This window comes from Aegilops tauschii, chromosome 7 (genome assembly GCF_002575655.3).
Source record: "Aegilops tauschii subsp. strangulata cultivar AL8/78 chromosome 7, Aet v6.0, whole genome shotgun sequence".
Taxonomy (NCBI): Eukaryota; Viridiplantae; Streptophyta; class Magnoliopsida; order Poales; family Poaceae; genus Aegilops; species Aegilops tauschii.
The window spans coordinates 609,185,875-609,199,962 of NC_053041.3; the positions used below are offsets into that span (position 1 = coordinate 609,185,875).

Below are 14,088 nucleotides of genomic sequence, written 5' to 3' on the forward strand. Positions count from 1 at the left end.
CAAGAAATTCTAGAGTCAACGACATGGTTTTGGTTACTGAATGGGGCAATTTTACCGAGGGGGACTGGTAAATGTGGTTACCACGGTTACCGAGGAATACCGAGAATATTTCGAACGAATTTCATAGTTGAATTTTGAATTCAAATAAGTGAATGAACAAACATTCGAACCAAAGACCTCTCAAAACAGAAATTAGGTTGCTAATAACACGTCAGAACCAACTCTCATGGCATTAATTAGATCCTACGTACTTCACTATAAATTGAGCTTTCAAATTCAAAAAATTGGTATTTTTTGCTTGGTATGGGGATTTACCGAGGGGCACGGAAATACGCGGTAACCATGGAAAATTTTGAAATTTCGACTGGTAAACAAAATCTTGGTCAACGGTGACTAAAATATCCATGTTTAACGATACTACATATCAAATTTGTCTGGTACATTTATGTTTGTCAGAGAAAGTACAAAATATTAGTTGCCAATTGCTTGCCTACCAAATTGACTTGCTAGTGTCGACATAAGTAGCTAATGTTTTGGCAAGGTTTGGTTTTGAGGTTTGCCAACACACTGACTAGCCAATTTATGGTTGCATATCAAGTATGACCAGCAACTATGATATTTGTACACTGTGCAACTATGCCATTTGATTCTCAAAATATGATCTCCAATTGCGAGGGGATTCGTGGCACACAGGGAACGAGGCATCGACCTGATTTATCCTTTCTTTTTTGATTTTTAACGTTTTATATGTTTTGGACCAAAGGTCCAAGTTAAGTTTCGTTTTGTGAATTTGTGTTTCTTGTGACAAGGGATTTCAAATAAGATTCATTTTGAGTACATTTTTATGAGTTTTTAAAGCTTCGTTAAGTTTCTACTGCCCGAACTTGGTACGAGCGAACTACAAAATCCAATGTTTCAAAAACTAAAACTTAAAACTTGTGAGCAATCTCTCTCTCTCTCTCTCAGCATGGTTACCTACCCACGCCATCGGCATACAATGATTTGCCTCCATGAAATGCAAAACGCAACCTTTTCTCCCATGGTACTACCAGCCACACATTTCCTTGTATCCTCTCAAACAATCCGAAAACTTGCCTGAGACATTCACCATGGGCATAAGATGGAGACATGGAGAGCACATGAGGAACGAGTCACCCTAGCCTTTTCTACCACAACTAAAGTCACCAATAGCTCTGGGCATGTTGCCACACCTGCACCTCTCCCATGGCGCACCCGAGCATGGCGAGCCAATGTTTGCTCCATGAGTGCATCAATTGCCGACCATGATGGGACATGCTAGTGCATCATATGGTGAAGGTTGGGTTTTCGTGAGGATGAGGAGCATGTGCCCGATTCAGATTTTTCTGTGTCAAGTCATTCTGGATTTTGTCATAGAAGTTCTATGAGTTTTGTTGAAACATGTTTGAATTTTTATGTAAAATCTCACTGGAATTTGTTGGATGCTCAAGAGATTTGTCAAAATATCTCTGAAATTTGATTATGCGTAAATTATGGAAATTTTTTGTAGCTTTACTCATATGTTTGAAAGACCGAGCTTAATATTTTCAATGTTGGTTGAACAAGTTTTTAAACCTATGTGCCAAGACTTTCTGAAAGGTTACCTTGACTACTAGAGAACTCAACATCCTGAAATTTGGTTCAAACATTGTGAAGTTTTTATTTCAAAATTTTGAAACTTCTTCCCAAAGTTTATAAAAGTTGGTACTCATTTTTTGTGAAAATAGTTTCAGAGACTATTCTTCCTTTCAGCTTTCTAAAAGTTAGAGTGGAAAAGGTAACACATCGCTTAAGGTGAAGAAGATAGAATGAAAGATGACATGTTCATTCTGACAGCTTGGAAGGCATTCAGAAAGTAACCACAAGTTAGCAGCACGCGAAGGTGCCCTACTTTTTATCATGAAATCCAATTCTGCACCGGTTCCAATTTTAAATTGGTTGATTTTCAAAAAAAATCTTGACCTTTTGAAAGTTTGTTGAGGAAGTCTTTAAAAATCTACCGTTTACTCATATAAAAAAACTACCATGCATTTTACTCATATATAAAAAAATCTACCTTTTAACACAAAGGGACACGGATTTTTAGCTCCCAGATGCGCAGCACCCCGAAATAGTGACCAATTTGCAGTTGTATAGAGATAGCTACAATTAAAGGTTTATGACTTTGTGCACTAGGAGTATGAATACATACTCATTATGACCATGCATGGAGTAATGCAAACGTGCTGTAAGGTTGTAAGGTTGTTTGTCGTACGTGTGAGAAATTACGGGAGACATATTTATGGGAGATATTCTCTTCCTAGTTCCATCAATGGTGGCCTCGTGGGTGCATATATATATATATAGCTTCCCTCCACCGTGGTCTAGAGTGATTAGTTAGGCAAAGTATAGCTCCCATACACCATTGTTTATTTCGGTCGTTAACGGCAGAAGAAGACTAAATGAAGTTATATATAGGACTATTCTATAGCAATACCATGGATAGTACTCCCGAAGAAAACTTCTCTCGTTTTCATTTTGATGAAGTCAAGCGGAGGGAAATACGACACATGTGTCGTGCCACACGTGAACTGTCTTGAACATGTTAGATTTGGGAGGCACAACTTGCTGCTGAAGCTATTCTCGTGGTACATCACCGATTTCAACTGTACACAATGTGTGCTAATAGCCGGAAGTAATGTAACAAATGAATCAGACTAACGACACATCAAAGTAAAGAAGCCCAGCCCATGTGACACCGTGGCCTGCCGCATTTGTTGTTTTGCCCCAGGCTGTGTGTATGGTCAATATGATAGATCTGATGGACTGGCACACTGCGTCTCACTACCGCATTTGTTGTCTCGCTCTTCCTAGTATTATGTTTCTGAAATCGGAGCACTTTTCATGGAACAAATGTTCAATCCACTTATTACTGAAAGAAATAGAGATTATCTGTATGTGGAGTAGTCCAACAAAAAAAAGCTATTTCTGATCGGAGGGAGTAGGTAGCATGTTGTTCCTTCCAGCCAAATCGATGCAAGGAAGGTAGCTTGCAATATAGCTCTGAATTTTTGCAAGAGGTGTTAAACTTTATACGGTTGGGGCCATTACGAGCAGCTGGGGCCATTACAGGCGCAAATCCAAAGGGTAGAGAACATGGCTGTTACGTGTCGCCCGGCCGAGACGGAGCTTGAAGTTGGAATATTATTGCCTCGTGGTGCAGATCAGTCTGGCACGAGCGATGGTTCAGGCTCAAAAGACTTTCCTCCATGGATGACCAGAAAACACATGGAATTTACAAAACATACCAGTGGGAAAGCGGAAGCTAGCGGATGGAAACGAGGATGATAAAAAGATGATTAATTCAAATGAAGAAGAAGAGAAGCGTATATTGGAGTAGGATGCGCCAAGGCTTTTTTATGAAGCCCTTTGGAAACATCAGATGGGCACAAATATCAAACGTGAGGATGAAGACATGGACGAAGAAGTTGGGATTTAGTGGGAAGATGGCTAAAGGGCACTGTCAACATTACGAACAAATTTTCTGCTTCTATATTTCGCCTACTTTTAAAGTCTGTAGTCGATAAATTGAACATTATTAGACTAATTTATAAATTCCATTGGCAATTACTTGAACTAGCACAATGATCTACATGAAAAACGGCCAAGTCGCTCAGTGTTTGGCCATGTGCCGAGTGTAAATTCATGGGCACTTGCATATATGTTGTTTAACAAGTGTCCCACAAGAAGAACTATTCAAACAAATTACACCCGGTAATGCGCGTTCTTTGCGGAGCGGTGCTTCATCTTAAACATTGATGGCAGCAGGTCTCGGCGGCATGGTGCAGTGGAGACTTGGCGCCCGATGTGCGGAGATGGACTCGCGCAGGAGGAGGTAGCTGTCTGGCGTCATGGTGACGTCGATGGCGGAGTGGCCTTCACAAGGTAGAAGACTCAATATATTCTGAAGACGGACCTGTGGAAGATGGCTGCAACGACACAAGAGTGTGTCTGACCGGATTGTGCCCCAGACCCGGTATGTGGCTCGGCTGGGGCTGCCGGCTTTTGATGTTAGGTTTAGGTGAGTGGTTTGGGTAGTGGCCCAACTAGCATCCCTTCATCATATGGATAAGAGTAGCGGCATATGTTGCCGAGATGGTGGATTCAGGAATATTGTCTGTAATACTTTGTAAGGTCCTCGAGAATAATTAATAAAGTGCCGTATGCATCTCCCAGATGCAGAGGCCGGGGGTCATCCTCCTTTTCGAAAAAAAAATGCGCGTTCTTTGCCGAATGTCGCAACCCCCCCCCCCCCCCCCCCCCCCCGCGTGCACAAAAACCAAACACGGGGCATATAAGGATCGCTCGATAGGAAATAAACGGTGAGAGTTTGATCCTGGGCTCAATATAACTTGAAATTCTGGAAAATTCAAGAGTCAATTTTTACAGTTTCAAAAAGATCTGGAAAATACACACACATATATATAGTGATGTATACTTCATCTTTGAAAATTTTGATGATGAAATACATTTTGATGTTGTCTACAAAAAAATCATGAAGAAAATGATGATTTATTTTTGTGTAGCTCATGGCAGAATGATATGTAGTATACATCCCTATATGTGCCTGTAATTTTTTCAGAATGGCAAAACGGCCTAGCTACACATATATAACAATTTTAATCAGTTCCCGGTCCGCCGAAATGTTCTTCATGCAACCAGAAGAGAAGTTCCTAACACCATGTCTTTTGCCTTAATAGACTGAAACCAAATAAAGAAGGGTCACGCATTGCTCTCCAAAACGAAATCTTTATGGTGGTGCGCAAATTGCAAGCTCTTACCTCATTCTCCCAGTTTATAGAAACTACGATCCACACAAGCAACACAAGCTTAGTGAGGCTGCCGCAAACGATGCCAAGCCAAAGCCCCTATTGGAACCACAACAATTTTGTTATTTCAGGCATGCTCTATTCATGTGGCCAGTGAAATGTTAAATTCATGCTGTCATAATATACATATATAGTACATACCATTCCATTCAAATGCAGGACGAATGCAAGCAACACGGCCAAGGGGATGCCTGCCAAGTAGAATGCGGCGAGATTGACCCGTGCACCAATCTTCTGCTCACCACATCCATATAGCACACCTGTGATGTCCAGATAAAAAAGCATGTCACCATGTTCCAGATTGTAGTAAATGCGTGGCAATGTGGGAATTTCACTCATGTTACCTGAAAGAGAAGTGTGGATTCCATCAATGAAGAAAGATACGCCAAGGACAGGTATCATCCTGGCAATGTATGTCACGACTTCCTCCTCGTTGCTGTACATGTAACCCCAAGATTTGCGTAGCAAAATCATTGTGATGGAGATCACTGAGCCTGCAAACATGGCCATGCATATGACCACTCTAGTTGCCAGCCTCGCTACCTGAGGCCTACCAGCACCAAGTTCGTTGGAAACGCGTGTGCTGTATTGTATATGCAGGAAAAGCAGAGACACCAATTAGCATATATGTATACAGCATTCCACATTTTGTTTGTGAGTTTCACGGCACCTGATGGCTGCGCAGAGACCGGATGGCACCGTGAACATAAGAGCGCCCGTATTAAGACTGCAGAATCCAGTAATGAACAACTTAGAGAAGATAAATTGGTGAATTGTGTATTGCAAAAAGTGGTCTTGATTTGATTACCATATCGACAATACCGAGGTTTCGAGCTTAGGATTAGGCAGAAGACCAGACAGCAGCACAAGCAGTTCAAACGACCACCATTCCAAGCTGCACATGTCAAAAACAAATAATTTTTCATTTCTCAAAAAAAAATGCATATATGAAGAATCTTTTTCTTTGGAAAAGGAGGAAGACACCTGGCCTCTGCATCTGGACGATGCATGCAGCCAATACGTGGAGAAGCTAGATCAGGAAGACTCGTCTCACCAAACCATCATGGCGGAAGGCACGGCAATCTCGCCGAACTGGCGCAGCTCCTTGAAGGCCTCCATGGAGAACCCAGTCCACGTCCTCTTGCAGGCGCCTGAGAGCCTCGAGTACAGGCACAGTATGGCCAGGTTTGTGGAGTAGGAGACGGTGCTGGCCAGCGCGGCGCCTTTGCTCCCCATGCCCACCTTATGCACCAGCGCCCAGCACACGAGGATGTGGTTCAGCGCCGTGACGGCGGAGCTGACCATGACCGGCACAACGATGCTCTGCGTCTGCAAGAAGCGGATTTGACACACAAGAGGGACGTACGGGACAAGGGCCGGGAGGAGCCACCGCGCGTAGGCGCCGGCTTCGGCAGCGATGGCCGCATCCTGGCCGAGGAGCAGGAGGATCTGGGCGGTGTTGGCCCAGACGAGGGCGATGGGGACGCAGGCGAGCGCCAGCACCACCATCGCCCGTTGCTTGTAGAGGCCGAGAAGGTGGTACTGCCGCGCGCCGAACGCCTGCCCGCAGAGCGTGTCCAGGGCGCTCGACATGCCCACCAGCAAGCTGAAGCCGGTCACGTTGGCGAGGGAGGTGGCGAGCGAGGCTCCGGCGAGGGGAAGCTCGCCGAGGTGGCCCACGAACATCACGGACACCAGCTGCAGCGCGGACCGGAGGATGCCGCCCGCCGCCAGCGGCCCGGCCAGCCGCAGCAGCCGCTTCGCCTCCTCCAACGCCGCCACATGCTCGCTCCTCTCCACGGGTCCGAGCAGGGGCTGGTCGTCCACGCTTGGCTTCTGCATTCTTGTGAGCTCTAGTTTACTAGCTTCAGCAGATGAGAACTGGGCGGTGAGTAGACATTGTTACATTTGTGGAGATCATTTTCTACAGTCGTTTCCAAGCATTAGATGTTGGTGCAAGTAAACCCAAACAACAACAGACAATGTGAAATGTAACTTTCCGTGGAAAAAAGGACAATGCGGAATGCAACTTGGTAGCCACTTTGGCTTTCGGTGGAATTAACTAATCAAAGTAAGTCATAGATTCACAAAGTATGGTGAGTGTTGTTCTTCTTACTAGGATGCTTCCAAGAGCAAGCTGATGGTCGTCTGATTCTTTTTCCATGTATTCCAGGGGAGATCCTCCAAACGAAGTCTGCTAAACATGTGCTACATACTAGTATCATTTTCTTGCTGGGAGAGTTGTATTTCATATTGTGAAGTGGTGAGCCGTCGAAAGAAATATTGTCGGTTGCTACTTGAGTTATCCATTTTCGATAAAGGGTGCATTTTATTGGCTCAAAATGGAGCATCAAGAGGATACAAACATAATGAACACACACCGGGCCTCTGCATAACTAGTATGCACACAGCCGACACCGACACACGCATACATAAAACACGCCAACAAATAGCAAAGTCATATAAGACCAAAGCTATGCATGACGAGAAAAAAAAAGCAATTAGATCCACGATCAATAAACTACAACAATGACCATATCTGCACCAACTATCTCATGATACCACATGAACGAGGAGGTTCTTCAACAGCAACTCCTTCAGGAAGGGAGCGGTGCTCAATCGCCGCCATCACAGGATCCAACCACCTAAGGCCAGAATCTAGGTTTTCACCTTGAAGAACCAGTCTAAGCATATCCGAGCAATGCCTTCAACAAGGTAACGACGTAAAGCATCGATATTGCCAGGTATAACCAACTCGGGTCAAACCTAGGCTTTCACCCCAGTGCTCAAGACCGGGTGCTCAAGTAGCACCACCATCAACGTCGGCCATGTGTTGTCGCCGCCACTTTTTCTCGATCCCAGTAGCTACGTGCGATGTGATGTGTAATCGCCGCCGCTACACAACCTCCCCTTTGCATCAAGCCGCCGTCCATAGTTTGTCTTTCATCGCCAAAGCCAACCACCGGGTCTAGAGAATGAAACCCTCACAAGAAGCTTCCGATGGCCCCTGCAATTCATAGCGAGGTCACCAACGCGGTACACAGACCCACCAGAACCGACGCTTCTTTCCCATGTGCAACCATGGTGAACGTCGTCAATGCGGCAGCCTGCCGCCAACCACCGCGAGGGCTTTGCCCAACGAACACAGGCAGCGACTAGGACAGGATGCATGGAGGAGAGGGGGCTGGGGGCGTCAGCATGCACGCACCGCTCGAGTCACGAAGAGCAACACAGGGCTGAAAAATTTTCTTCAGGTGTCATGCAGTGCAAGAGGACGGCGAAGATTCTGCTAGCCCGATGCACTGAAGTGCAAAGCTAGCCTTCAGATAGCACTCGCATGAATTCCAGGACGTGGATGTGTACTAGACCGGAACAACCAGCAACAGCAACAACTCCACGTCCAGCCCGCCTTGCGCCCTTGCCTAGATCCAGCCACCGCGGTCCATGCACACCCCGCCAGCACGGATCTGGAGCGCAGGAACCACACGCCCGGACCAGTAGCACTGCAGAAGCCGAGGATCGCCGCCGCCATTCTCTGCCGTGCAGGCCAGCGCAACTCCCAGCAGATCTGAAGAACAGCCGCCACACATGCTCGCTGCGCCGCGCCCAAGAACCCATGACCCTGCCGACGATGAAGGGGACAGCCAGAGCCGTCCATGTCAGATCTGATCACCAACGCCGTTGTGCCGCCGTCGCTGTCCATGAGAAGCTCACCGCCATGCCTGCGGGCCACCCATGCCACGAGCAAGGTCCCCGCCGCCATCGTCGGCCGCTTCGCCTGCAGCGTCCTCCGACGGCGGCGAAGAGGTGGAACGAGAGATCTGTGACGGTGGCGGCTAGGGTTTGGTGTGCCTCCCAGTTATTCATATCGAGCGTATTACGTGTGTCGCACCAGGAAGTTCACATTGTTAACCTCACTAGCTAACACGAGTCCACGACCCCATCAAATCTCACAGACTAAGAAGCCAAGAGTAACTCTTCTTCGGTTGTAGGTGCAGTGCCGAGCCGGCAAAAAGATCTTAGGCCCTATGCAAACTCTAAAATATATATTGTATCTTTTACTCCACTATGACCCTAATTTAATTGCAAGTCCAAGGGCCCAACACATTTTGTCCGCCCGAGCCAGTTTTCGTCTACGTGGACAAACAAGACAGCCCAACGCGTCATGGACGTAATGACTGCATGATATTATACCATGAATGATCATATTCATAAATATAAATATTACAATTTAATCGCTGTCCAACTTTAATTTGTTTACCACACTACGCATTTATGCTTGAAGAGATGCCACTAGTGAACCTATGGCCTGAGGGTCTCCTTTGCTTTACTGAAAACCTCATAAAAAATACTTTACCTTGCTACACCATTTCTTTTATTTTATCCATCTATCAATTTCTACTATACCATGCAATTTAATCTTGTAACTAGCAAGGCAAGAAGCTTGACAGCCTTCTTGACGTGTTGGGGACAAATTTGTTTTGTGTTTTATGTGCTGGCACTTGTGACTTTCTTTGTTGGAAGAACTGTTCCTGGTTCGATAAACCTAGATTCTCTACTGAGGAAAATACTTATTGCTAGGTTACTTCACTCTTATACTTTGTGATTACTAAACCGCTCTTATGGGAGAACAAAAAGTGCAGATGTTGTGGAAACCGGAACAAAATGGCCATGGACATCATGTTTTCCGTAGGGGGCTGCCGTCTCATGCGCTGACAATGAGCCCATCCTGACCGTAGGCATGTCTCGGTTGTCTTACTCTTTTGCCATGACAGAAGCTCATTTAGTAAGGTGGATGGATCTAAAAACTATCCAATCTTTTTTCAAAAACACGTGACCACATATGCTTTTTGTATTGAGATGGGGAGAACAAAAACCAGAGTGACAAACATATTTAGATGGCTAGGATCCAATCACAAGTGATTTCTCAAGTTCACCAAGATAGGGTAAAAAAGATCCCTGGACTCCCACCGTGCATGCATGAGCAAGCTTCCACATCGACAACTCTGCACGAATTTTGTGAGCTACCGACAAGGGAAAGGCCGTTGCATTATCGAATACACAACTATTGTTTGCAAGGATCAAATCTCGTAGTGACAGATAGATAAAGTAAAATACAAAATAAAATAACGGCAAGTAAATTGCCGCAAGGTATTGTTGGATTTTATATGTGATAAAAGTAGACTCGGGGGGCCATAGTTTTCACTAGAGGCTTCTCTCTCGAACAAAAAACATACGGTGGGTAAACAAATTACTGTTGGGCAATTGATAGAAAAGCGCAGAGTTATGTCGATATTCAAGGCAGCGATCATGTATCACTAGTAGAAAAACGACTTTACGTGAGCCCCATTAGTCCCGATTTGATAACGGCCCGGTACTAATGTGACCATTAGTCCCGGTTCCAATGGCTAGGGGGCGGGCATCATTAATCCCCGTTTGTGGCGTGCCTCTAGTCCCTGCTCGTGCCACAAACCAAGGGGTGGTGGCAGGCTTGTGTCAGGCTTGGCCCCAACGAGCACATTTAGTCCCGGTTCGTGTTACAAACCGGGACTAGAGGTGCACCTTTAGTCCCGATTTGTATAACCAACTGGGACTAAAGAAATCACTATATATATAGTGCTTCATCCATCCCGAGCCGAAGCCCTCTGTTTTTTCTGTTTTCTCTCCTCTGTTTCTTCCCCTCTTGCTCGATCTCACCTTCATTTTTGCCAAAATTTGTCCAACATTTGAAGGCACCCCATTCATCCAAGTGTTCACAAAGGTTAGCAACTTTATCCTTTCATCTCTCATTGGTAGATTAGCTTTTGCAATGCTCTATAAGTATAATGATTTGTGGGTTTTAGTTTGGGAGTAACTATATGTGGTAGTTTATTTGATTTATATGCAATTTGAGCTCAAATTAACTTCTAAGTTTGCATATGTAGGTGTGGTTTACTTAGTGCCTTCTTGTCCCAGTCGTAACCACCGTCGATCGCCCACACCGTCCCGTCGCCGGCACCACCTTGGTGAGCCTCTTATTCTTATCCTTTTTATTAAAAAAATCATGTTCGTGTGACTTAGATAGTTACTTGTATAATTTTTCTTACTCGTATGTTGTTTGTTATACATAGTGGTATTGTTTTGATATGTGTCCCCGTTGGCCCTCGTCCGGTTTATGATCCGGATGTGGTATATTCTCATTTATAACTATTTGTTACATTTCGTGTTTATGACAATTATGCCCATCAAATTGACATAGATATTTTTAGGAGGTATGTGAACGAGAAATTGCAACCGACCTTCTTGCCCAGCAGATGAGGATGTGATTCAGCGCCGTGACAGCGGAGCTGACCATGACGGGCACCACGACTGCAGGAAGCGGATGTGGCACACGAGAGGGACGTACGAGACAAGGGCCGGGAGGAGCCACCGCGCGTAGGCGCCGGCCTCGGCAGTGATTAGGATGGCCGCGTCCTGGCCGAGGAGTAGGAGGATCTTGGCGGTGCTGGCCCAGACGAGAGCAATGGGGACGCAGGCGAGCTCAAGCACCACCGTCGCCCGTTGCTTGTAGAAGCCGAGGTGGTATTGCCGCGCGCCGAGCGCCTGCCTGCACAGCGTGTCCAGGGAGCTCGACATGCCCACCAGCAAGCTGAGGCCGGTTAGGTTCGCGAGGGAGGTCGCGAGCGAGGCGCCGGCGAGGAGAAGCTCGCCGAGGTGGCCCACGAACATCACGGACACCAGTTGCAGCGCGGACCGGAGGATGCCGCCCGCCGCCAGCGGCCCGGCCAGCCGCAGCAGTCGCTTCGCCTCCTCCAGCACCGCCACATGATCGCTCCTCTCCACGGGTTCTAGCAGGAGCTGCTCGTCCAAGTTCGGCTTCTGCATTCTTCTCAGCTTCAGTTTACGTGCTTCAGTAGATGAGAAGTGGGCGCTGCCTAGACGTTGTTACATTTGTCGATATCATTTTCTACAGTCGTTTGCAAGCATTAACTAATCAAAGCAACCCATAGATTAATAGAGTATGGTGGGCGTTGTTCTTACTAGGATGCTTCCAAGAGCAAGCTAGTATGATGGTTTGATTCTTTTTCCCTGAAGAAAAAGTATGGTAGTTTGATTCCTTTTCCATGTATTCCAGAGGAGATCCTCCAAACATGGTCTGCTAAACATGTCTTACATCCTAGTATCATTTTCTTGCTGGGAGAATTGTATTTCATATTGTCAAGTGGCGAGCCGTCAAAAGAAATATTTTCGGTTGCTGTTTGGGTCAAACCAGATCGAGCATATCATGTCTGTCGCACCAGGCAATTTGCATTGCTAGCCTCACTAACTACCACGAGTCCACGGCCCATCAAATCTCACACAAACTAGGAAGCCAAGAGCTAGTCTTATTCGGTTGCAGGGGCAGTGCCGAGCCGACAAAAAGATCTGAGGCCCTATGCAAACTCTAAAATATATATCTTTTACTCCACTATGCTCCCTAATTTAATGGCAATTACAAGGGCCGACGCATTTCGTCCGCCCACACCAGTTTTCATTCACGCGAACAAGGAGCACGGCCCAACACGCCATATCACGGACGTAATGACTATATGAGGTTATACCATGACCGATCATAATCATAAATATAAATATTACAATTCAATCGTTATTCAACTTTAATTTGTTTACGCCACTATACCGTTATGGTTGAAGAGATGCAACTAGTGAACCTATGGCCCCGGAGGTCTACTTTGCTTTAGTAAAAACCTCATCAACACACTTTACCATGTTGTACCGTTTCTTTTATTTTATCTATCTGTCAATTTCTATCATACCGTGCAATTTAATCTTGTAACTAGCAAGATCAGAAGCTTGACAACCTTTGACGTGTTGGGGACAAGCTTGCTTTGTGTTTTATGTGCAGGCACTAGTGACTTTGTTTGTTGGATGAACTCTTTCTGGTTCGATAAACCTATGTTTTCTACTGAGGGAAATACTTATTGCTAAGTTACTTCACCCTTATACTTCGAGGTTACCCAACCACTCTTACAAGAGAGCAAGCAGAGAGCGCAGATGTTGTGGACACCAGAACAAATGGCTAATGACATCAAGTTTGCCGTAGGGGGCTGCCATCTCGCGCGCGGGCAATGAGCCCATCCTGACCGTTGGCATTTATGGATGTTATGGATGTAAAAACTATCCAAATCTTTTTTCAAGAATAGATGATCGTGTGTGTTTTGTATTAAGATGGGGAGAATAAAACCCAGAGTGACAAACATATTTACATGGCTAGGATCCAATCACAAACGATTGCTCAAGCAAGATAGGGTAAAAAAGATTCCTGGACTCCCACCGTGCCCGTACGAGCAAGCTTCCACATCGACAACTCTGCCCGAATCTTGTAGACAACCGACAAGGGCAAGGTCGCTGCCTTATCGAATACACAATATTTTGATCCAACCAAATGAACCGAGACGTTAGGATCATGAAGGAGTTTACCAGCGGGCAGCTACACGTTAGAACCACAATGGAGAGATTGGACTACTATTTAGCAAGGTCCTTGTGGCTAATAGGAGTAGAACGGTAGAGATACACGACGAGGAGAACATGGTACTAGACCTCTCGAGTGAAGGTACAACCTAGGAGCATGTGTTGTAGGCTCTCCAGCTCCAGAGCGCAAAGAGGGCAGCATGGAGGATGCTAAAACTACCTCGTCGTGAGTTTGTCTATGGTCTTGAGACGGTAGCATAGGGTAAGCAAGTCAAAGACCTTCAACTCGAGCGGTTCCCAAGACCTCCAAAGCTCATGAGCACATGGGATGACATACGAGGTAGAATGTAATGTACGTAGATTTGGCCGAGTACTTCCCTTTGGAGGTGACCCTCCAGGTGAATAGATCCTCCCACACCCCAACCGAATCTGCTGAACCTCAGCACACAGATCAAGAAATTCCACAATGGTGGGAACGGATGGTGTGCCTTTTACATATTTGAGCAATGTGTTGTCGTGCAAGGCTTCCGCAACAGTACAAGAATGAGCAACAACCTTCAGGAAATTTATCAAATTTGGAGTGAGCTGCGCCATACTATGACCGTGGAGCCAGAAATCTGACCAGAAGAGCAACGTCTCACCTTTCCCAACGTGCATCAAAGGCCAGCGCACAAAATTGCTTCCGCTTCCTGCGTGACAGAGATAGAAAGCCCAGCCCATGGCTTATCATCCCCCACCTTCTCCAACCACTTCC

The 14,088-nt window shown here is 45.9% G+C and overlaps 2 protein-coding genes across 2 annotated transcripts; both read right to left on the minus strand.

Annotated features, from left to right (window-relative positions):
* Positions 1 to 4,553: 4,553 nt before the first annotated feature.
* LOC109785244 (protein DETOXIFICATION 16) lies at positions 4,554 to 6,798 on the minus strand. Its single transcript, XM_020343850.4, has 7 exons — positions 5,941 to 6,798; positions 5,695 to 5,781; positions 5,557 to 5,613; positions 5,231 to 5,469; positions 5,028 to 5,146; positions 4,839 to 4,925; positions 4,554 to 4,758 (listed from the first exon to the last, which is right to left on the minus strand). The coding sequence occupies exons 1-7, from the start codon at positions 6,726 to 6,728 to the stop codon at positions 4,708 to 4,710; spliced, it is 1,428 nt and encodes a 475-aa protein (XP_020199439.1). The 5' UTR covers positions 6,729 to 6,798; the 3' UTR covers positions 4,554 to 4,707.
* Positions 6,799 to 11,192: 4,394 nt separating this feature from the next.
* Positions 11,193 to 11,750, minus strand: LOC141027496 (protein DETOXIFICATION 16-like). Its single transcript, XM_073504553.1, has one exon. It carries the CDS (start codon positions 11,748 to 11,750, stop codon positions 11,193 to 11,195), a length of 558 nt encoding a protein of 185 aa, XP_073360654.1.
* Positions 11,751 to 14,088: the final 2,338 nt, after the last annotated feature.

What these genes read in the sequence shown, in the direction of transcription:
- LOC141027496 (XM_073504553.1), bottom strand. Translation starts at nt 11,750, where the DNA reads ATGCAGAAGCCGAACTTGGACGAGCAGCTCCTGCTAGAACCCGTGGAG.
- LOC109785244 (XM_020343850.4), bottom strand. Translation starts at nt 6,728, where the DNA reads ATGCAGAAGCCAAGCGTGGACGACCAGCCCCTGCTCGGACCCGTGGAG. An exon ending in GGTCTCTGCGCAGCCATCAG is followed by an intron (nt 5,470 to 5,556) that starts GTGCCGTGAAAC and finishes TATACAATACAG; the next exon opens with CACACGCGTTTCCAACGAAC. An exon ending in TCCTGCATTTGAATGGAATG is followed by an intron (nt 4,926 to 5,027) that starts GTATGTACTATA and finishes TGGTTCCAATAG; the next exon opens with GGGCTTTGGCTTGGCATCGT.